Source organism: Engraulis encrasicolus, chromosome 4 (genome assembly GCF_034702125.1).
Source record: "Engraulis encrasicolus isolate BLACKSEA-1 chromosome 4, IST_EnEncr_1.0, whole genome shotgun sequence".
Classification (NCBI taxonomy): Eukaryota; Metazoa; Chordata; class Actinopteri; order Clupeiformes; family Engraulidae; genus Engraulis; species Engraulis encrasicolus.
Window position 1 is genome coordinate 50,280,493 of NC_085860.1, and position 25,000 is coordinate 50,305,492.

Consider the following 25,000-nt stretch of genomic DNA (forward strand, 5'->3'; position numbering starts at 1 on the left):
TAGCACAGACACAATCATTTAAAGTCAAGTCTCTTCATCAAATGAAGAGTTCATGTCTTTGACCAAGATAGAAATTCTCATAGTGTGTGTGTGTGTGCCCCATTCTCCTACCCTCTATTGACGCTGTCGTGTACGTATGCTGTTTGTATGCAGTGTGAAGGCGTTGTCTGGGAAGGCTGGGATTCTTCAAGACCAATCAATCGTTTGCAACCTTTTTTTGAACAATTGTCCCCTTGACCTCATCATAAGCCTCTCAACGCCCCCTTGACCTCATCAACGCCACGCCCCTTGGTATTAAAAACTGAATTAATCTCAGGTGCCTCCTTCTCAACGAACTACTCCCGAGGGCTCCCTAAGGCCCCCCTAGGGGGCTGTAGAACCCCCATTGAGAATCTAGAACTATATATCCCTCAGTGACCCCCCCCCCCCATACCAAATTCTATTACACCTCCTCCTCACACCTCCTCCTCCTCACACTCCCTCCTTCTCTCCCCCCTTCCCTCGCTAGCTGCTCAGCTCCAGGCGTGGTGGGCACTAGTTAGTATCTCCAGGCTTGGTGGGCACTAGTTAGTATTTTTAGACTCTTTGCAGCGATGCACTCGTACAATACGGAGGGGGGGGGGGTGTCCAGGGGCGCAGGGTGCAATATAGGGGGGGGGGGGGGGGGGGGTGGGGGGGGGGGTGTCCAGGGGCGCTTTCTTTCTGTGGGGTCCTTGAAACTGAGGTACTGAAGTGCAGCCATGTTGAACAACGATGCAGTGAGTGATTCCCTCCCTGCCCCAGAAACCTCCGCCTCTGCCTCCGTCTCTGTCTCTGTCTCACCACCAGCAGCAGCTCTGTTCCTGTCTCACCACCACCACTGCCGGCCCTGTCGCCCTCCCCAATCGCCAGGGGAAGAGCAGCACTGCTATCCCCTCACAAATGTAGAGTCCCCGTGTTAAAAGTCCCAGCCAAATCTCGCGTAGGCACAAAAAGTAAGCAATACAATGGATTGGGACGTGAAAAGAGACTTATTTTGGGGGGGGGGTTTGTCGTTGTTTTGTTTTGGTTTTTTTTTAGCGTTTAGTTGGAAGTATCTGCTGACCTGTGTCGTTTTTTTGAGGAGGCCCCCCCTTATGACAAATCTCTGAAGTTAACGCTTTTGATTGATTGGTTTTGTGGTCACTTTGCTTATTGCTTTCTTTCTTCCTTTCTTCCTTTCTTTCTTTCTTTCTTTCTTTCTTTCTTCCTTTGTTTTTGAAGTCAGTGGCGTGGTCCCTGTTCTGCCAGATGTGGAAGCACATGTTCGTAAAGCAATATTAGGGTGTTTATAAGTGTTAGTGTGTGTTTTTCATGTGGTGGTCTGTGTGTGTGTGTGTGTGTGTGTGTGTGTGTGTGTGTGTGTGTGGAATACCTACATGTTCAGATGTAGCATATGCAGGTCAGGTGTATATGTGTGTGTACTGTACGTGTGTGTATTAAGTGTGTGTTTCTCTGTAGCCGTGTAGTTAGCTCCAGTGGAATTCCAGACAAGGCTTTAACTGATGCAGAACAGCAGAGTAGCATGATCAGCTGCGGACCATGCAATGCGATACGGTGTGGTGTATGTGTGTGTGTATGTGCGGTATGTTGTGTGTGTATGCGTGCGCGTGTGTGTGTGTGTAAGGTATTACTTACTTTCCCAGGTTAAGGTGATTTCTGTTGTTCTTGTTGTTGTTGTTGTTGTTTTGGAGTAGCAAAGAGCTGGCACTCGCTCGCCTGCTCTCTCTTGCGTGCGGTCCGTGCGTGCGTGTGTGTATGAGTGCGTGAGTGCGGCCGCGGCAGCACAAGCGTGTCAGTAATGACCTCATCTCTCCCGCCCAGTCATCACCCCGCCCACCGACCCGCCTCCTTTATGCAAACCCACCAATCAGCAACCTGCTCATTATTGACCGTCTTATAACCTGCACATGGCACTGGCGTTTTGTAAACACACCCCCCCCACCCCTCTCTCCTCTTCCCCTCCCATTCCAACCAGCTCCTCCCCTACACCAACCAACCAACCCCCCCCCGCGCCCATCTTGTGCCCGGACTGCCTGCTGAATTAGTGACGTCGTGCTCTTTAGATAGGTAGTGATAAGACATGAAGTATTTACATCACGTCACGTTACGCTACGTTACGCTACGTGACAGTGTCCGTATTCAGAAAGGTGTGACGGTCCGTCTGACCAAGAAATCCCAGATCAGCCATTCTCCTCCTCCTCGCAGTTTTTTATACATATGAAAAATGATGAACTGAAAGTCTGTTTTATCTTCTCCCAAAAGCACATCTGACACAGTTAATTGACAGCGAAATATGTTTCAGAATATAGAAATAAAAAAAAAGATCATAAAAAAAACAAAAAATGAAAAATCCTTTAGCCATAATCGAATGTCAAGCAATAATATATATGGTGTATTATTATGATGATTAATTTTGTGCATAGGCTTTGAGCATCTGCATGTAAATACACCTTATTTATCCTGGGTTATGTTTTCAACTTTGTGTTTTCCTTGTTTGATTTACCTTCTTCTCTTTTGATTTTGTTTGTTTATTTGTTTGTTTGTTTGTTTGTTTGTTTTCCTTTCTGTATATTTGACTGGTTCTAGTTCCCTGGTGGAGAACTAAGAACTACCTTCATATGGCCTGTTATGCTGTACTGCTTCATCATGACCCATCTTCTCTACTCTCTCCTCAACTCTCTGCTTTTTAATTCACAATATTTAATGTTATTATTGATCCCATGTATAAAGTTTAAACTTTGTAACTTCTGTCTGTATAGGTAAGAAGAAAGTACTGCTATTAAGGCCTATTCAGTGCAAATGCGTATTTATCTGTTTATTATGGACACACCTTGCTGTAAGATATCTCTGTTTTTAGTAATACTTCTCTCTCGTTTAGCTAGTCGGATAGAGGTAGGGTGTGCACATTTATTTTGTGTTTATTCTGACGTGTGGTGCTAGGTAAGTTACTTTTGTGAACAAAAACAAATCTTTGATTCATAGACTAGGCCACCCTGTTAGTCCATTCATTTCTCTGAGTATTAATGCATTCTTGATATTAGGACTCAGCAAATGATTATTGATAACAATAACAATGGTAAAGAAACTGATAGTGGTTTTAAAAATGACTTTAATTACCCAGCCAGTGCCTGTATCAGTGTGCTAGACTTGGGATAATGGCTATTTCCTTTACTCACTTTAAGATTTTTAGTGGAAAAAACAGTATCGAATAATTAAAAGGCTATTAAACTTGCATTACTGATTTTGTTTTGTTTTGTTTTGTTTTTTTAAGAAAAGTGAAAACATGGAATGGGTTTGCTCATGCTTATAAAATACAGTATTGTGTTTCCCCTATGTTCTGATTGTGAAAACCACTGGTTTGATATAATGTTGCTGGTTATAATGTTTTTTTTGTTTTTGTTTTTTTTGCAAATGCCGATATATATTTTGCAGCAGTGGATTGTCACAGCATCCTCAGCTGCAAATGGACTTGAGTTCTTCACAAACGATACTGGAAAAATAACTGTACGGGTGATGCTTAATATAAGGCATATTCTTACTCCATTATTTATATATGACATGTCAGCCAGCTTCTTTTGATGGACGGCTCCTTTTGGAAGCGGCCATCGCAGGTTCATTTTCACGGGCAGACTTATGTTCTTGCTCACCCTTATACAACACAAGGACTCACAGATGTACAAGAAAGTTGAAAAAAAAGCAATTCTTTTTTTTTTTCATTTGTTCCTCGCTGTAGCAGTCAGATAATACTTGCAATAATAGCCGCTGATGTCCACTGAGACCTCCTCAGTGGATACAGGTGGATACAGACCTTATAGTCAGCCCTCTCTCTTCCTTTTTGTTTGTTTCTGTTGATTTTCAAACATGTACTCGAATGACAATGTATTTGCACATTTAGGTGACTTCTATCTATCTTGTGTGTCTGACTTTTTTCATACGCTGTCTTTATAAGTAATTGATGTTTTTCATGTTTGGTTAAGCCCCATAGACACAGTTAGATCCATCTATTGCAATGTGCTGTATATTTCAGTTGAAAACCCATCGGAACCTCCCCCCTCCTTTTGCAGTGTTCAGTTACATCTCTTGTCTGTCCTTATTTACCTGTCCACACCTCAACTACAACTGTTGAACTATTATAAAATCAGGAGAAGGCATAATGGTTGTGTGTGTGTGTTTGGTCTGACTGTAACTGGCTGTGTGCCAGTCACGCACACACATGCACACGACAGACGTAAAAGGCAACATATACAACAGGCTGAATCAGGTTTAGACCTCTGTATACAATGAATGGACAGTCAGACAATCCACAATATTGTTTTGTTTTTTTCCAACCTTGGTTTTACTTTTTTTATTATTATGTCAAGTCTTCAGTTTATTATTGCAAACAAAAAAAATGACTAAAGCATTGTAATTTAAGTATTCATATGTGTACGTAAAGATATGCCTACTACACATCTGGAACAGTTTCCTGTTGTTTGTTTAATGTGAGCTTAAAGGGTTGGGGGTTGAAGGGGGTGAAGTGGGGCTGGGTGGAGTGGGGCAAGGTGGGACTTGGTGGTGGGGTGGGGGGTGGGGGTGGGGGGTGGGGTTATGGGGTTTGGTTCACTCCACGTTAAAGCAGCATAAAAAAATAAGTGGGAGAGGGGGGGAAAAAAGAGGAGAACGATTTGTGGTTTGTCACAAATTTTTATGTCACACGTTTGCTACTGATCTTAAATGGGGGACAGATGATCATGTACCTTTTTACCCAGCTCTTTTCAACTCTCTTTAGGAGGTAGTGTCTTCACGGTAGTTTTGCTCCTTCTTTGTCTGATTCCTAAATATGGAAAATAAGTATTTTGATTCATTTTTGTAAATACAGCTGTAAAGAAAAATAAGAAATTTAATGTTGTCTTTTAAATACTTTTCATTCTAATATGAATGTTGTTATATTGTACTTAGAAAACTGTACCTTTAATATTACCTTTATTAAAAGTGCATTGGACACATCGATTTTAGATGTGCTTTATGTGCTCTTATCCCATAATAAAATTTACCGCTTGTAATGGGCTCTCATTTATTGTATGTCTTATTTGTGATCGGTAGACGTAATATAAGGCTCTCATTTATTGTATGTCTTCTTTGTGATCGGTAGACGTAATATAAGGCTCTCATTTATTGTATGTCTTCTTTGTGATCGGTTGACGTAATATAAGGCTCTCATTTATTGTATGTCTTCTTTGTGATCGGTAGACGTAATATAAGGCTCTCATTTATTGTATGTCTTCTTTGTGATCGGTAGACGTAATATAAGGATTATTTATTTATTGTATGTCTTATTTGTGATCGGTAGACGTAATATAAGGGTTATTTATTGTAGGTCTTATTTGTGATCGGTAGACGTAATATAAGGGTTATTTATTGTAGGTCTTATTTGTGATCGGTAGACGTAATATAAGGGTAATTTATTGTATGTCTTATTTGCGTTTGGTAGACGTAATATACGTGTGTTTTATATGTGTAGAGTAATAAGCAGGTCTCGAGTTGTGGGGGGATGAGGGGGGATGCCATCCCCCTTACAATCAAAAGGGTCGAGAATCACCCTCCTAAATGGAAATGGTCAAAAATGATCCCCCTCTAAAACCATTGATTTATATTAATTTATAGGCTACACACATTCCCATATTGCGTTAGAATTGTACTTTTAACAACTGTATCTTCAACATTTTCTCAGGGGAGAAACCACCGAACCCCCCCAATAATCAGAATCAATCTCTGACCATCCCCCCTGGTTTGGTTTTACAACTCCACCACTGGTAATAAGGGTTTGGTTTTCTAAACCACATACAGCACATATACATGAAATTGAAAGTATTGTCACTGAAGATCTTTTTGGAGAACCCTGATGGGTCTACACTAAAGACTGACAGCGGTGATGAGCAAGGTTAATGTTTCTCAAATAAAACGATATGTTAATGCTAAGAAATAATAATACAGCACATTTACATGAAATTGAAAGCATTGTCAATGAAAATATTTTGGAGAACCCTGATGGGTCTATAGTAAAGACTGACAGTGGTGATGAGCAAGGTTAATGTTTCTCAAGGGGTAACATTTATAGTAATAATAATAACAGTGATGATTATATGGACTAATGAAAGAAGACGAAGACCAACCTGGTGAATTTGTAGTGAAGGCTGTGGCTGGGGGGTTTACACACTATGAAGAAGCGAGGGTATTGTTGCGCTCCAGATGTTTAGAGAATGAAGGTGCGCGGACCCAAAGGAACTGATCAAGGTGAGAGGTAGGTTTGTACACTGAGGTGCTGTTTCCACGTAGCAGGATATTTTTTTAGCAGGATATTTTTTTCTCCTGTTAGGTGTAAATAAATCCTCCATTGTAACGAATGTGTTTCAGCCCTCTAAATAGGATATTTTTTTTCTCCTGCTTTTTATACCTGGATTTTAAATATCTGCTACGTGGAAACGGAAGGCCAAAACCAATGCGAAACCAATACAACCAGGAGAAAAAAATATCCACATATAAAAATATCCAGCTACGTGTAAACAGCACCTGAATAAGACACTAAGGTCAAGCACAAGGAGTTTAGGGATGGGTACCCCGTAGATTTAATTGCTGCTCAGTAGTTGGGTTCACTGTGAGCACAGAGAGCACTGATGATGGCAGAAACCTGAAACGCCTGATCTACTCTGCTCTGAGGAAAAAAAAGTCAAGTCAAGTCAAGTCAATTTATTTATAAAGCACTTTAAAATACAACAGAGGTAGCTGTCCAAAGTGCTGGACAAGTAGGAGGACTTGAAAGGAAACTTTCAACCTTAGAACACATAGACATACTTGAGGACATAGGACAAGATAAAGAAGAAAAATCACAATCAATAAGATCTAAAAACTGAGCATCATGTAGAACAAAAAAAGGGGGGGGGGATAGGTTATGCTAAAGGGCAAACCATAAAAAGACAGTTTCATAACGACACATATTTAAAAATAAGAATACATATAAGAGCTAAGGGGATGATCAACATTTAAGAACAAAGAAATAAAAAGAATAAAAGTATAAATAGATAGATAAATAACTAGGTGCAAACACAGAGGTCATACAGTGTTAAAAACTAATGCATAAAAGTGAGTTTTAAGGTGAGTTTTAAAAGCAGCTAGAGTGGCAGGTCATTCCACAGTAAATCCTCCCTGTGCTTGGTCTTAGTGTCGGTGCGCGAACCGTATACTCTCATCTTGAACGGCTATCACACTGTGGACAAGAATCTGAAGATCTCAACTGAAACACACACACACACACACACACACACACACACACACACACACACACACACACACACACACACACACACACACACACACACACACACACACACACACACACACACACACTTTGTGAATTAAGCTAGTTCATTATCAAAGTTGTGGTCTTACCTTGTGAAGGCCTATCATATTGTATTTCATTAATTCAATTTTAAAAGTCAAATTCACAAGATATTTAAGAATTATTCATTCATAAAATATATAGCCTTTAATTATAATAATAATAATAATAATAATAATTATTATTATTATTATTATTATTATTATTATTATTATTATTATTATTATTACTATTATTATTATTATGATTTCCTGCAGTTTACAAATAGCCTACAAACCCAAAATTGACTGCAGTATGTTAGAAATCTGATAATGTATCAGACTAATTTAAAATGTCCATTGAGGGGAATAGGCCTAATGTTTGGCTCCAGAGTCAAGTAGGCTATGTTTAGCTGTAGAATGCGGGACAGAGGTCTGGAGCTCCAGTCCCTCCCATTTCGCTCTGCAACAGCAGTGCTGTGTCTGTCTCTCATCTTTAACAAGCAAAACTTAAAGGGAGTTTTTCCTCCCCCATGTGGCTCCCAGGGGACCCTGGCTCACCTGGCATGGCTCCCTGTGAAAACACCATAGTCTATCCCAGTGTTTCTCAAACTTTTTTTAGGCGAGGCACCCTTTGAAATCATGAAAAATTTCAAGGCACCCCAAACCAACAAGCCGTAACATGGCATTGCATCCGATACCACACAAGCTTAGAAAAGTAACACATTTGGAGACGTCACACGCATTCAAAGTTGCAGCTGACTGGGGCGACCTATTTACTTATTGTGCGTAAATGGCAGATGAAAGATTCCACTGACTAGCATTAATTCATCAGTTTAGACAAATATGTATTATATTATATCATTTATTCATCAGCCACGTTTCCGCGGCACCCCTGAAGGGGGCACGCAGCACCCCAGGGTGCCTCGGCACTCCTGTTGAGAAACACTGGTCTATCCTACACTTTGTCAACCTCATTGCAGTCAAAGCCCTCTGAGCTGCATAACTGAAGCCAGATAAAGATGACGATGACGACGAGGATGATGATGATGATGATGCTGATGACAAGGATGGTGCTGATGACAAGGATGATAATGATGATGATGATTATTATTATTAGCCTATTATTGTTATTATTATTATTATTGTTGTTGTTGTTGTTGTTGTTGTTGTTGTTGTTGTTGTTATTATTAATAATAATAATAACAACAATAACAACAACACGAAGAAAAAGAATATTGCTTCAGTTAAGACTGGTCACGCAAATTAATTATAGGCTAGGCAAGGGGGGCATGTGCTATCTACAAACCCTACAGAAGGCTACACAGACCTCTACACACAGTTCTGTGAAGGTATTTTTATTTAAAATGCAATGTTCATCATGAAACATTTTTTCTGGACTGACAAATAATTCTAGCCTACATAAGTAGAAAATAAATGAAGAAATACACAAATGGGCCTTACTAAATGTGATTAGTTAGAAAATACAAAGCTTTATTTCCACGAAGTCACAAATGTATAAGTAATTACATAAAAATGGCCGGTTTGATACCTAGGGTGTTTATTAACCTACTAGGCCTACTCTTCTCTTCTCTTGGAGAAGAGGCTATGCAGCCGTCGCCTAGGAACCATAGTCATTGAGAATACAAATTCTAGTCGGTAAGTATTATGTGCAACACAAGCATGGGAGGCATGAATGAAGGCATGTCAACAAAACTGTTGACATTTAGGACGATAACTTATTTCTAGGGAACAGCATTTTGCCGGTGACGTTGTTGCAATGGAACTGACGTGGTAAGGCACTGCAATGTTTCTTTTTAGCAAATAAAACGTATATATTTTAATGCTAAGAAATAATGTGTTACTTCTTACTTTAGAATCTCAGTGAGACCACCTCGCAATGCGATCTTGGGCTTAGATGTTTTGTGATTGTGACTTCTAGCCTATGGATGGGCTAGTAGTTGATGCCAGTGATGCCAGTTGAAGGCGGGCTACTTGATGCCAGTGTCTTCCTTACCTGAAGTGAAAATATTCTGTCACTGTCGTGTTTTTTTTGTGCTTAGGACTGATTCTCTTGACACGAGTGGTCCCTTCATGACCCGTGACGCTTACGACAAGTTCTCTCTCGCGCCTACTATTGAAGAACTATGGGATATGTTACACAGGTAATAATACACAGGTTACAAAACGATTCTAAATGTGGTGTTGGTGCCTTAAATGCAGTCATTGGCTGAGAAACGCCGCCGTAAGATAACGTAGGAAAACAAGTAAGGCGTTATAATGACATTGGGTGGGTGGTGTTTTCATCTGTTAAGTCCACAGAAGAAAACAGGAGCGAAAGACAGGCCGGCGCACCAGTCCCATAATGCAACGACGACACTGGAGGCGGACAGTGAAGAAGACTCCGAAGGAGAAGGCGACAGTGACCAGCAGGATGAAGAGTTAGATGACAGCCATGAAAACCCAGTCGAGGTTCAAGGCCACCAGGATGGCTCTCCTAAGACAATCCCCAAAGGAAAGGAGCCAAAGACTGCTGCTGGTGGTGTAAAGCAGACCTTCCCAGAGCCCCGGCTGCCTTATCCCAAAACCAGCTCCATTGCCAGGCATGAGCATAACTCCTATATGCAGTGGTTACTGAAAAAGGGCACGATGCCACCTCAGGTATGTAGCCTACATCTACTGTATTGCAGTATATTATTTATGTGTGAATGGTACTGTGTGCATTTATCTTTCTTCAAATCTTGTGAGAAGTTGTCTTTATTATCTGTTTGCACAGATCAAGTCAAGACAAGTCAAGTCAGCTTTTATTGTCACTTTCTTCATAGGGACAAGTCATACAAGGAAAATGAAATCACGTTTCCTCTCTATACCATGCCAGGACATGGACATGTACAGGACTGACATTTTACAGACTAACATAAGTGCAAGACAGGACAGGTAACAGTGATAGACTGGTAACAATATAGTGGTCAATAATAAATACAGTACAAATGAGCATTTAACATTTATCATTCAAAATTTAACATTGAACATGTAAACAGAAGATAGGATAAAGATAAAATAATGTAGACATTACAATAATAGAATAATAACAGTGACAGTAGCAAGTAGACAGTGAGTAGACATTGTGTGCAGCATGTTGTATTGTCTTATGTTCCAGGACTGATGTAGTGCAGGTGATGTGCAGTCCCATGGTACAGGTGTGTGTGTGTGTGTGTGTGTGTGTGTGTGTGTGTGTGTGTGTGTGTGTGTGTGTGTGTGTGTGTGTGTGTGTGTGTGTGTGTGTGTGTGTGTGTGTGTGTGTGTGTGTGTGTGTGTGTGTGTGTGTGTGTTCTTGTGAGGTAGTGCAGGTCCAATCCACTAGTGATGTAATGAAGGTGTGTTGTTGTTGTGTGTCTGCAGAATGTGCTGCAGCATGTGAGGCAGGAGGTGTCAGAGTTCATGACCTACCTGCAGGAGGTCTCCAGAGCCTGTGCTGATGACTACAACTACATTTCCCAGGGGGCCGCTCGCTACTGCCAGGTGAGTGTTTCGGGCACATTATCGAAGCCGCACATGTGCACTTTGTACAGTATATGCGCTGGGAAATTGCAATACATTTATTAGAAATTTCCAGGGCTTGACATTACCTTTTCACCCACCGGCCACTGTGGCTAGTGGTTTTCCCGAGTCACTAGCCATTCAGGTGTTCCACTAGCCACAACTTTTATGGGTCATTTCACGTGAAATCAGACACTTTGGGACCCGACCGACACAGATTTCAATCATACTTGCTGTGCCTGTTTAGTAGCAAGGTAGCATCCCAGAACTGCATTTGTGTGAATCTGACACCAATATTAAGGGAGATACAGACTAGCAAATGTTTACATATGAGGGTAGGACACTATACTGTAGTTATAATAATTTAACAACTCGTTGTTTAAGCTGTCTGCCCTGTTCACTAATGTCAAGTGATAAAATTATATGCTACAGTATTTGCTTTCCTTTTCCGCAGGAGTATATCAAAGCCTGCTTTGATCACTTGAAGACATACCCTCAACATTACGTCCTTCAAGAGACCAGCAACGTACTGGGCAATGTATACATGCCAAATTTGTCCTTAAACCTGGAGAAACAGCTTCTTGCCATGGTATTGTACCTGCTTGTACTATGGGACTGTGCTACTGCTGTGTCCATCTGTGTACACTGTGTATACAGTACAGTCCAAACGTTTACGTCTAGACTAGGGCTGGGCGGTATACCGTTAAAAAAACGTGATAATGGTTTCACCTACACAAGGTTCACTTTTTGATGAGAAAAGGTTTTTTTTATAAGTTTTTATTCCATAACAGTGATTAAAATTGAAATGGAGATTAATTTAAATTCAGGATTTTATCTAATTTTTTAATTAAATTTCAGTCTTTTCTTCAGAAACATTGAGATGTGGGGGAAAATCGCCGCTTATAAAAAAAAAACGTGCAGAGAACCGTGATATCAATTTTCATCAAGAAAAATGTGATGCACATTTTTGTCCAGAACCGCCTAGCCCTAGTGTAGACACGCCTTTTCTGATAGACATCTGACATTGCTGTTAGACAACCGCTAGAATGTATATTTTTTGTTAAGCACATAATTATTACCTCCGCCAAGGCATGCACGATTGTGATGCCCTCTGCAAGAATCTACAATGTACTGCAAAAAGCCAAGAAAATAAAGATCATGCATTGATTGAGAAGGTGTGTCCAAACTTTTGAACTGTACTGTACAGTATGTTGTTGTGTAGGCTGTTCAAATGTCTTGATTTTCTTTTTGTTGTTGTTCAAAGGGGACCATCGATGTTGGATGTGATATCATACTGAAGAAGAAAGCTCAGCTCTCAGTAGAGTTTGAGGAAGTGAATGCGGCAAATCCTCCCTCCAAAAAAGCAAGTGAATCACACAAGGTAAATTCATGACATCATTTGTGTTCATATAAAATACATTGCACAGATTTTTTTTTAAATGATTTCTCTTAATTGTTAAGAGCTCTTCCTCACTTTAAGAGACCAAGCGAGACGCACAAAATGTCACCATTTGTGCCGATGTGAATTAAATTGCAGATTTAAATACATTTCCGTTAAGGCCCACTAGAGGGCACCCTCTGATTAGTTTTTCAGAGTCTGAAGTGCAAGTAAAGTCAAGTCAGCTTTTATTGTCACTTTCTTCATATGCACAAGACCTACAAGGGAAATGAAATGACGTTTCCTCTCTATACCATGCCAGGACAAGACATATACAAGACAAGACATGACAGATAACAGTGATGGACTGGTAACAATAAGTGGTTAATAATTAAATACAGTACAAATAAACATTTAACATTGAACATGTAAATAGAAGATAGGTATTGTATGTGCAATTAACATTGTACGCAAATACAGTAGAGCCCATATAGTCCAGATTTTCAGGCGTATTTGTGGTAAAATTGATTTGTGTGTCTGCAGAGGTGGTCAAAGCAAAAGTTTTTTAAAAAGCTATATTTTCCTTCCAATGGAAGTAACTTCACTGCGTAACTGTAGACCTAAGTGAAAGCCCACCTGGGAAACCCTATCTCCCATTCTCATTGTGACACAGCACACGGTGCTTACTGCACACAACGAAATTGCATTTATGCCTCACCCTGTGTGTGTGTGTGTGTGTGTGTGTGTGTGTGTGTGTGTGTGTGTGTGTGTGTGTGTGTGTGCGTGCGTGTGTGTGTGTGTGTGCGCGCGTGCGTGCGTGCGTGCGTGCGTGCGTGCGTGCCCGTGTGTTCTGTAGCCCATCAGTAGTGATAAAACGGCGGAGAGGCTGAGTGAGAAGTACTCCCCGGACGTGTGTCTGACCAGCGAGGCGCTGCTGCAGCTGCTGGACCAGAGCTCCGACTTCACTGAGGAGTGGGAACTGCCTGCTCTCGTCACACTCAACGCCCTCACAGGTACAGAGCTCAGACTTCACTGAGGAGTGGGAACTGCCTGCTCTCGTCACACTCAACGCCCTCACAGGTACAGAGCTCAGACTTCACTGAGGAGTGGGAACTGCCTGCTCTCGTCACACTCAACGCCCTCACAGGTACACACATGTAGCAGGGCTACTGGAGACCCAGCGCTTTCGGCTCAGCTACACACAGTAGGGCCACGAGCTTGCTCAATCCCGCTACAGCGGGAACTCCACCCACTTTGTCTGGAACCAATCGACTGAGCATTTCCAACCACCCTGGTTACAGGCAAGATCAAGGCAGTGACGTGGTTTAAGCAGAGACGTTCTATTGGGCTGAGAAATGTTTGGTTTAAACTTAGGCACATCCCTCAACCAGTAGCAAGCCGAGGGAGGCGGGTTAACCAGGCCATGGAAACAAAGTTCTTCCTGTATGGAAATGCTAATCGTTATAGTCCTGGTCAGACCAGAATCGCGGTAGTGATCTGAAGTCTATGAAAATCAGGCAAACATACATGCACATTGAGCACCACCCTCACAGCTACACGTACATACATGCACATTGAACACCACCCTCACAGCTACATACATGGGTAGATGACGTGACGTGTAAAATTTGCTGTCGCAGGCTCTTAAAATTAAGTAAATTCATGCTTTCAAAATTGTCAATGCTTTAAATGATTAAACTAATGTCGTTGTTGTGAAAAAGTAATGTGTAATAAATCCAGAGCTTAAATAAGTATACTTAATTTTGAGTCAAATGTCACATTTGTCCTATGGTGTGACTGAGGCAAGCCTGGTTCTCCATATTAAAACATTTTTAAATAAATAATCAAAGCTCAGTCATTTGTCTAAACAACCCTGGCATGTTTTTCAAGGTGTCTATTTTAGCAAGTGGCAATGCTTAATTTTTTTCCTGTTTTTCTGAGACCTTATGGACTTATGAAACTTTGTCGCAGAAAATAATGTCCTGTGGTGTGACATCATATTTTGGTTAATTCTGTGGATAATTATCTATTGTTGAAGCTCCAGCGGTACATAAATTGTGACTTTAGACCCTTAAGAAGCCAATGGCAAGGGTGGATTTTAGATTTTTCTCTCAGAGTTCTTCAGTCAATCAATTATGTTTTGCTACCACAAGATGTATTAGTTTTGTAGTCCTTTGGTGTGACAGCCATAAAATACATTTTGACAATAGTGTATATTTTTCATATTTTTTTCTTATGTAGATGTATGAAAATGCATCTTACTAAAGGTGAAATTGTATTTCAGTTGGCAACGACATGGCTTTGAATTAACTCAAAAGCTCAAAAGTCCTATGGTGTGATGGTAAAAGTCCTATGGTGTGATGGTAAAAGTCCTATGGTGTGACACTTTGGAGTATCACACCAAAGGACAAACAGGTCACACCAATGGACTAGATATTTGAGAAATAGCTTTTAAAACAACTGGTAGTACATTTTGTTGTTGTTGTTGTTTGACTAGATACATATTGTGTATTCAAATTACTTATTCCTTTATTGGCCTTTGGAATGTATACTTTGATGCATTGTTGATGAATATATGCTGTTGATTTTAGATACTATCAAATGATATAAAATGTCATTAATGGTGAAGTGGCTTTGAAACCATAAAATATAACGGTAACAGTGAAGGAAAGATCAGTGAGAGAGTATATAGAGGAGTATAGATGAACAAAGTATGCTGTGGAGAGCTCAGTATACAGCATAAATGTGCTGTCCAGCTTGAGATACCAAACAGGCACTGGCCACTACACACTACAGGTTCAATGGTGTGACAGTCATAGCATACCTACAAAAGTGTGATGGTCATGCCAAGGTCACACTTCAGTATGAGTCTTATGAGCTCTGCAGGTTACATTCAATGACCGCATGGCTGTCATTAAGAGTTACGATTACGATAATCGACGATTCAAAGACTTATAAGTGTAAAGTGTAGGTCCATATTGACTACAACATTATATTATGATCAAAAGACAAAATAATCATGTTGATATATTTGTTTCTGGCTCAGTTTTGCATTTCTGTCCTTTAGCGTGACATGAATGTCCTACGGTGTGACATGTTTTAAACGCTCAAATATTTGTTTGAGCTAAACAATATGTTTGATAAACACTGAATATTGCATTAGGGAAGAACAAATTATCGTCCCTGAAAAGTTAGTATAAATTCGGACAATTTTGAACATTTAAAAGAAAGATATCCCTGTTTTTCCTCGAAGGTTTCTAATAATCTCACATCTAATGGGAAAAAAAATACTTAAATGGTAATTTCTCATTAAATTTAGACTTTAAAAAATTGCAATAAATATGAAGAGTGTAACAATGTTCATAAAACTCCATCAAGCCATTTCTACATTACTTAATATATTTATTTCTTAACGTCACACCAAAGGACATATTTTCAGCAAATTGCTTTATCAACGTAAATAAATAATCAATGAATAGACCAACATTGTGACCATTAATTGCTGCACTACGTAGACATATACATTTTTCCCTCATAAACAATGTTTTGTGAAAAAAATGTTTTTTGCTGCCTATCCGTCATCTACCCACATGCACATTGAACTCCACCTGTCACCTGTTCTGTACCTTGAGTCTTTGTCTTGCAGAGCACTGCATTTAGGACAATTGTTTGAAGCAAAGTCAGTGGAGAAAAATCAGATCCTCTTCATAAGAGAAGATAAAAGGATTCAATTGAAAACTTTTGACCATACCCCAAAATGTAGCATGAACTCCTAAACCAGTGATTTTCAACCTATGGGCCGAGGCCCACTGGTGGGCCCTGAAGGTATACCAAGTGGTATTCTAAAAATTATAATCACATTTTGGTGTGTGTTGCTGCTGATTTATGTGTGGTTTATTCGTAATCGGGTCAGAGGTGGGCCCTGAACATTTGTGACAATTTCGAGTGGGCCCCAAGTTGGAAAAGGTTGGGAACCCCTGGCCTAAACAATACATGTTGGTTCCTTGTTATTAGTGGTAGTGATTAAAACTTTGAGGCACGCTGACTTAAGCGGGAAAAGATTCTAAATGAAAAAAATTGAGTGAAAGCCCAACTGGGAAACTCTAACTCCCAGTGTTCACTGCACACTGCACACAACGAAATTGCATGTATGCATTTATTTATTCTTGATGTGGTTTGTGTGTGCATGTGTTGTGTGTGTGTGTGTGCGTGTGTGTGCATTATACGGTGTTGTGTTTGTTTGTTACCTGTGTTGCAACTGTACACTGCGCCTAGATGTCTTGTTTACTATCCAATTTGCCTTGTTATAGAGGAATATACCTTCCTATTATTTAATCTCGCTTCTATTACCTTGTGTTTGACAATGTTGTCAGTGTTGCAACTGTACACTGCACATTGAGGTCTTTGTTTACCTTTTGCTACTTTTTAATGCATCGTCCTCTTCTTTACTCTTTGTAGGACAATGCTATCAGTGTTGCAACTGTACACTGTCCCTTACCCTGTTCTTGTTTAAATTGGTCCTTGTATGTCGCTTTGAACAAAGGCGTCTGCTAAATACTAATGTAATGTAATGTAATGTAATGTAATGTAATGTGTTGCAGGAAAGAAGACGGTGTACATCGACCCTCCACTCCTGAAGAGGGAGCTGAGTGTCCGGGAGAGGAATCACCTCTTCCACGAGGAGACGGTCAAAATGGCGATCAGAAAGAAGAACTCAACACCTGCCTTCTTCCTCATGACCGACCAAAACGGCCCAAAGAAGCAGCTCAAGGTGTGTGTGTATCTGTCTCTGTCTCTGTCTGTACCTTAACCCATTTTAGCCTGATGACTCGTATTTTGGTGCTTGGAGACACATATACACTGCATTCAGGCTATTGTGATTTTAGCTTTTTTAATAAAATGTGGGTATGTTACAGCTGCTTGAACACATTTGATTGCAAGATTAGGGTCTTAGGGTTTAAATGCAACTTATTTCATGTTTTTATGTTCATCAGAGGCTAAGATATTTAGGTTTTTATAGTCTGAGCGCAACTTTCCTAACTAGGACTTAGGCATTCAGCAGGCGTTTTTTGCAGGTGCCTCAGTCATCAATGGGTTAATGTGCGTGTGTCTGTGTCTTTGCGTGTGTGTGTGTGTGCGTGCGTGCGTTTGAGGTTGCATTTCGCATGTCCTCTGATGACCAAACCCCATTTATAATGTATCGTATACTTGTACACACAAAATGACACCAGTACAAACCCCAGCTGAGCCGTCATATGCTTTGGTATGCTTTAGGTTTTGATGTGGGACTCCATGTACAGTAGGTCTTCGTTAGCCAGGCTGTGCCCTCCTAGTGACGCAACACTTAAAGCGTTGCAACTAGTCGGGTCAAGAGCAATGCAAGTACTTTCTGAGTTCCCGCAAATAGGGGAACTCCTCCCACTTTGTCGGGAAGCAAACAACCATACGCAAACCAAGGGAGGTGGGTCAACCATGCCGTTTGGGAAAGGTTGGTCAGACCAAGTCTTGAAGAGATTTGAACGTCGATTATAATCAGGCTAGTTCTTTGGTCATATTACTCAGTGTTTTTAGGCCAATCTCTTTCTCATTTGAATACCAGGACAGCAGAGTAAAAGAGCAGGCCGCTGGACCGGACACTGGTCTGGACTTTGATGTGGACTTCACAGAGCTGGAGTCGTTTGGAGAGACAAACCTCTCGCCCAAGAAGAAGCCCAGCCAGGACTCCACGCAGACGACCAAGGTCAAAATGGCCGCCGCTGACAAGGACGCCCCGAGCGCGAGCACACTGACGCCAAAGAGAGAAGAGGCGGCGGCTAAAGAGGCGGCCAGCACACCTGAGACGTCTGCTCCTCCTCAGTCTGCAACACCTGCAGCTGCTGCCTCCACCTGCCCGGAGAACGAGGATAACGACGAGGATTGGACGGACGTGGAGGATGGCTCAGTGGAAGAAGGCGGGACTTCTTGTCCAGACACGCCCACAAAGTCTCCAAGTGCAGTCCGATCCGTAGGCCAATCGAAAAAGGGGACGGGAGGAGACGCGTGGCAGTTCGCCACCCCGGCCAAGCGGGCGCGAAGTCCCTCCGAGTGCTCGGCCGACTCTGACGAATCTCAGCTGTTCATCGCTGACTCTCCCACCCCCTCCGTCCGCACCGGCAGACCGGCAGACAAGACGCTCACCCCCCGCCTGACCAGTAAATCCACTGCCTCCACCACAGCCACAGCCTCAGCCCCTGCTCCAGCTCCAGCTCCATCTACCCCCAAGACCCCCAGGGGACCCCCAGGGGTGCCCCCCGCCCCCACCTCTCCCGCGTCCCAGGCGACTCTGAGGGCTACCAAAGCAGGCAAGAGGCCTCGGCTGGAGGGGGGCTGTGATCAGCTGGGCCAGATCTTAAAGATGCAGAGCGCCATGCTGAGAGCCACGCCCGCCCTGAGCCCCACGGACACCAGGTCACATGACCCAGCACACAGGTGTGGTTTTGGAGTTTCTTCTTTTTTAACCATTTTATTTCTGATTTTATCTATTTCTTTATTTACACTATGTAGTTTATAAAATTATATTTATTTTTGCTTAATCTTATTTACCAACTTATATTCATATTTATTCAGTTATGTATAAATATACAGTGTGTGTATGTATGTGTGTGTGTATATATACATACACACACACACACACACACACACACACTTCTTTAATCTCCATGATGTACATACTATTACTTGGTCTTTGAATTAACATTTCTTTGTAAAGATCTTAGTAAAGCTCTCCTCAGATCTGTGTGTTACCACCGAGCTTTGTGAGCTGCAGCACAGCAAGGCAGACCCACATTCATCTGGGGCTAGAGATAGAGATAAATGTAATGTGCTATATTAAGAAATAACTGGCTAGAGATGAATGTAATGTGCTATATTAAATAATAAAAAGAGCAGGACAGCACTCCAAGTTTTGTTGTTTATTGCCCGTCAGACGTTTTGGGGTTAACCTTCCTCAGTGTCGGGCCAGTGTCGGCAATAAACCACAAAACTTGGGAGTGCTGTCCTTCTCTTTTTATTATATATTCTTGAGGAATGAGCACCCAGTTGTTTACTTTGTTTGAGTTGAGCGCGTTACGCCACTGAGTTTATGTGCTATATTAAGAAATGTGCCTTGCATTGCCTTGGCAGGCCAGCTGCAGTAGGGCCTCCAGACACTCCCAGCCACAGCCACAGCCACAGCCACAGCCTGGTGAAGTCCTGCGTCACTTCCTTCCTGGAGGCCAAGGAGGTGGAGGATGGAGCTGCCAGCACGGCCCCTACACTCTCCCTGCACCTCAACACCAGCAAGAAATGTGGGTAGCAATTCATTTATTTACACCTTCCTTTATTAGCATAGCGACATTAGCGGTGTGCAGTATGAGGATATTATACCGTGAAGAATAAGATGCAGTACAAGATCGTCGACAATCTGCCAAAGTGTGTGTGTGTGTGTGTGTGTGTGTGTGTGTGTGTGTGTGTGTGTGGGGGGGGGGTGTCAAATGGGCGGTCAAATGTTCTATTAAACAGTTTACTTGGCGGAGTTCTGCACTCTCTGAGTGCATTTCTAGTTTTACTGACTGAATTCTATTCCAATTGTGCACTTTATTTGATTTAATTATATTCCAATGGTGCATTTTATTCCAATGGTGCACTTTATTATTAGGGTTTGCGAAATTGTTCTTGCGTGCCAAAGTTTGGGAGCCACTGCGTCAAGCTGTTCCTACTGTGACCGCGACTAAACAGCAGAGTAAAGTATGACTGAAGTGGCTGTGTCTGCAATTCTTTATGTTGGCCACCAGGTGGCAGGCTTGTGCAGCCAAAGGGGGAAAGAAAAGACTTCTTTTTAATTACCAGTGTAATGAATTCATTCCTATTAAATTCCGAGGTCTTTTTATCATTATGCAGCAGTGTCGTCCTCAGGCTATATTGTAATTGTAATCACATCATCTGTGTTGCACAAATGTTGCGCTATCTTGTTCTGCTGCATTCCAAATGAGTGTATGCACTGTAGCAGATTACCATTACTATGATAGACCGCCGCGCCGGTTTGATTTTCACTTTTCCAATGACAACATTACAGATTGCGGCATGTCTAATTTATACCACGAGCCAGGTAATTAGAGCACGGTGCCGTTATGGTTATGTGTTCTGTAAAGTCATAAAGAGGAAACATAAACGGGTAATGGGTCAATTGCAGACATCAGTCGACGGAACGCTTAGATTCTTCTTGGAGATAGACACACACACACACGCTCTCATGGAAAGGTGTGTGTTTATCCATGCATTATGTGTGGAGAAAGGTAACGTTCATATGAGTGTGTGAGCAATCAACGTGTGTGTGCGTGTGTGTGTGTGTGTGAGAGAGAGAGCAGATTCTTTTAGTTTTGTGTAAAACTTTGTGTAAAACTCTTCAACCGGATCACACCGCACTCTCGATTAAAAAGGTGCCAAACATAAACAAAAACTCTGTAAAATAGAAAGAAAATGTCTGCACACTTAAATCCCCTTTGTGTTCTTTTTAATAATAGGCCAAGCTTTCGGTCTACTGGCCTTCCTCAGGGCATTTTCTTTCTATTTTTACACAGTTTTGTGTTAAACTAAAATGAAATTGAAATGAAATTTCTCTTGTGCTGTGATAAACATCTGTCTGTCCATTCAAATAAAGAAGTAAAGTGGGAAAGTGTGTGTGTGCGTGTGTGGGTGGGTGTGTGGGTGTGCGTGCATACTGTGTGTGTGTGTGTGTGTGTGTGTGTGTGTGTGTGTGTGTGTGTGTGTGTGTGTGTGTGTGTGTGTGTGTGTGTGTGTGTGTGTACTGTATGTACGAGTATTTAATGTGTGTGTGCGTGTGCGCGTGTGTGTGTGTTTAATGAACGTGTGTGTGTGTGTCCACTACAGGCCTGTTGGAAGAGGCTCTGCGTGTGTGTGTGGAGGACGAGGGTGATTACGAGGAGCCAGAGGAGGGCAACAACGCGCTCTACAAGCTCTTCAGCCTCCATCACATGCTGCTGCTCATCCGCTCCACTGTAGCCCTCGCACACGCACGCACACACCCTTCCGGAAGCTTCTGTGTAAGAATTACACACACACACACACACACACACACACCCCTCCGGAATCTTCTGTGTAAGAAACACACACACACACACACACACACACACACCCCTCCGGAAGCTTCTGTGTAAGAATCATATACACACACACACACAGACACACACACACACACACACAGAACCATCAGCATTGGCAACATCTGTATAAGATAATACATGCACGTACACACACACACACACACACACACACACACAGACTAGCGCGCAACACAGTGGATCCAGCACCACATACATTTTCTGTGTAAAGATACATATAAACTTAGACAAGCCCTTAGTCACACTCTTAACTCATTGGCTGCCTTGGCCGTCGAATGACGTCATTTCAAATAGTGACGCCCCCTACCTTCGACGTCGTTCGCCGACAATTGCGTTTTTTTACAGCCAGGCCTCGAGGACGGTCTGACCTATCTTCTGTATAAATTTCAAGCCTCTAGGCATTTTCTAACTGTTCCTGTAGGTGGCAGAAGTGTCCTTAGGAAGTAGGAACAGTCAAGGCATGGCTTTAGTTCAGACCAGGAGGAAATGTCAAGACAAAAACACCCCTTTTTTACTATTATAATCTCAAAAGTAGCATAGCAAAATCATTTTTGAAAGTAAAGCACCTGTGACAGTAGTCTACTTTCTTGTCCTCTGATTTTAACACAGGTAGGCTACTGATTTTAGTGTCAGAGCCTGACAAAAAAAAAACCTTCCTCTCATGACCAAAATACAACCCCCAGTTGCTATCTAGCTAGAAGGCATTGCAGCTAGCTTGCCCAAAATACACCATGAGATGATCTGTGTGGCAACCTTTCATTTTGGATAATGTGATCAGCCTACACAACATCAGGATGATGCTTACAAAATATCATCTAACAGGAGAATGCACAGGACTAGTGGTGATGTTGGGAATGCTTGGCTATAAATTTTGCTACGCTAGCTAGCTAGCTAGCACGAAATCGCTAACAACTTACAACTAAGCCTAAATACAGGAGCCTTGGTAAGTCAACTATTTTTACTCATTCTAGTTATTTTTTATGGATCTGTATAGTATGATCAGCTTACTGTATCATCAAAAAAGACAGGGGGGTAGCAGATTCTTAGAACAGAGTGTGTCTGGTCAGATGCAGTCAGCTCAAATGAGAGAGCATTGCACTTAGCCTCAGACCAGCTAGCCTTCACCACTCCAATCGGCTTGTGAAATGTTGGATATGTGATCAGTACTTTATCAAAAGAAAATTCATTGAACAATATATGACAAGATCACTATAGCAGAACCATGATTACAGTAATCATCAATCTGCAAATTGTCCGCTCTGCCAAAGAAGCTGCAGTAAGCTACGCTAAGCGGAGCTGCCTGCCTACCTGCCTCCCTCCCCCACAAGACACAGCACGGTACTATTTCTGGAGGAAATAAACCAGCTGTTACTCGTTCTCCAACGAGGGTACAGAGCGCACAATCAGAGGGGGAGGGAGAGGGAGGGAGTTCCCGGAGTTAGGGGCACCTGCTGTCATGATCCATTCTGCGCGCCAGCAACTAAACCAAAACACCCTTGTTTTCGAGTCCACCCCCGTTATATTTCAGTATATTAGGTTGAAAAGGTCATACAAACGATCTTTTGTTCAGGCTACAGATGACAGAAGACTCTGTAATAGCATCTGATAGGTTTGGAGTTGTTAGGACAATGCCATTATGGGCAAAAACGTTTGCAGTTATAGTTCTACTTCAAATGGCGTTTTCTCAGCTTTTTGGCTAGAAAGCAGCATTTTGGCGAATTCCACTTAATTTCAACAGATGATTATGAAAGAACGGAAAGGGGTAGAGAGACACCGTTTTTTTCTGCTGACAGATGAGCGTCTAATCTGTGTTTTGATAGGTATGGCGTTGACATAGACACAGAACTCAATTTTCTGTGAGCCTCCAAAAAACGCCCAAAATGCTGAAAAATCTCTGGCACTCCGAGGTACTCTTTTATGAAAATGGCTGGCAGCCAATGAGTTAATACTGTACTGTATCCACACACACACACACACACACACACACACACACACACACACACACACACACACACACACACACACACGTGGATGTGTTCCGCTCCCTCTCTGTCAATAGGTCTTCTTCCTGACCTGCTGTAGAGCCCACATCCTGTTCCACTGCTGCCATGGCGACCACACATCAGCTGTGATCCACCCATCAACACACTGCACTGTCCACCCATCAGCACACAACTGCACTGTCCACTGAACACACAACTACACTGTCTACTCATCAACACACACCTGTACTGTCCACACATCAAATCAAACACACAACTAAACGGTTTACTGAACACACACCTGTACTGTCCACACATCAAATCAAACACACAACTAAATGGTCTACTCATCAACACACACCTGCACTGTCCACCCATCAGCACACAACTGCACTGTCCACTGAACACACAACTGTACTGTCCACCCATCAACACACAACTAAACGGTTTACTGAACACACACCTGCACTGTCCACAGATCAACACACAACTGCACTGTCCACTCAACACACCTGCACTGTCCACAGATCAACACACAACTGCACTGTCCACACATCAACACACACCTGCACTGTCCACTCAACACACCTGCACTGATATGACGATATTATATTGTGAATTGTAATATCAAGTACAAGATCGTATCGAATCTGCCAAAGTGGAGAAATCGTTTTGATCGTCTCGCAGTGAGGATGTTTACTTTCAGTATCAGAATGATGTTTACTTACGTGTTGTGCTGTTGTTTTCACTTTAATTCTTTACATTATTCCAATTGTGCACTTTATGAGAGTCTCATCAGTGTGTTGACATTAGGGCTGGGCGATATTGAGAAAAACAATAATCTCGATTAGTGTCTGCTATATCTCGATATACGATATATATCTCGATATCTATGCAAGGGAAAAAACCCCCACAAAATTCAGCAAAGGTTTTTCTTTTTATTTAAGTGCAAACAGGTAAACAGAAAACAGCAGTAATAAACGCTTATTAGTGTCACTGTATGCACTTATAAAAACAGCGGTAACTTTCTAGAAACACTTAAATCATATTTTAGTTGTTTATTATCATTTCGAAGCGGTTTCCAATGATTGGGAAATGCATCACGGCTGTATTAGCACGGCCGGTTTACCCCACTCTGGTTGTATGGGACAAAGATGTCTGACAAAAAGCGTCACGGACGGACGGACCAACGGACAAAGCCTCTTATAGAGATACTCCTCATCAGAGGCTCTAAATCCGAAATAACGCCATATTATTGAGCCGTTCATCCTTTTCTTTGGAACAAATTCTGCTGTTTCGGCTTCTTCTGTGGGCGCCGCCATGTTGAAAGAGTTTATCAACACAAACACACGCCGCTACACGCAAGGGGAGGGGGAGGAGGAGGAGGAGGAGCAGGGGGAGGGGAGCCAGCTCTGTTGGGGGGAAACACACGCAAGGAGGAGGCGGGGCGGACCGCTCCATAGCACAGAAGGGAAATCAGAGTGGCGAAATCTTACGCATTTACAGCCTAAACTCGAGATATTCGATATGTTAAAATATTAATCGATTTCATAAAACTTCTCGAGAAA

At 41.9% G+C, this 25,000-nt stretch overlaps 1 protein-coding gene across 1 annotated transcript in view; it reads left to right on the forward strand.

The window, feature by feature from the left end:
* Positions 1–9,070: 9,070 nt before the first annotated feature.
* The window catches only part of ice2 (interactor of little elongator complex ELL subunit 2), a 38,542-nt gene continuing 22,612 nt past the window's right edge, over positions 9,071–25,000 (forward strand). Inside the window, 12 exon segments of the mRNA XM_063197870.1 lie at positions 9,071–9,168; positions 9,438–9,539; positions 9,690–10,035; positions 10,777–10,896; positions 11,369–11,503; positions 12,179–12,295; positions 13,149–13,277; positions 13,280–13,439; positions 16,894–17,063; positions 17,892–18,760; positions 19,454–19,617; positions 21,200–21,372. Of these exon segments, the coding sequence (XP_063053940.1) occupies positions 9,155–9,168; positions 9,438–9,539; positions 9,690–10,035; positions 10,777–10,896; positions 11,369–11,503; positions 12,179–12,295; positions 13,149–13,277; positions 13,280–13,439; positions 16,894–17,063; positions 17,892–18,760; positions 19,454–19,617; positions 21,200–21,372 (2,499 nt within the window). The 5' untranslated portion in view covers positions 9,071–9,154.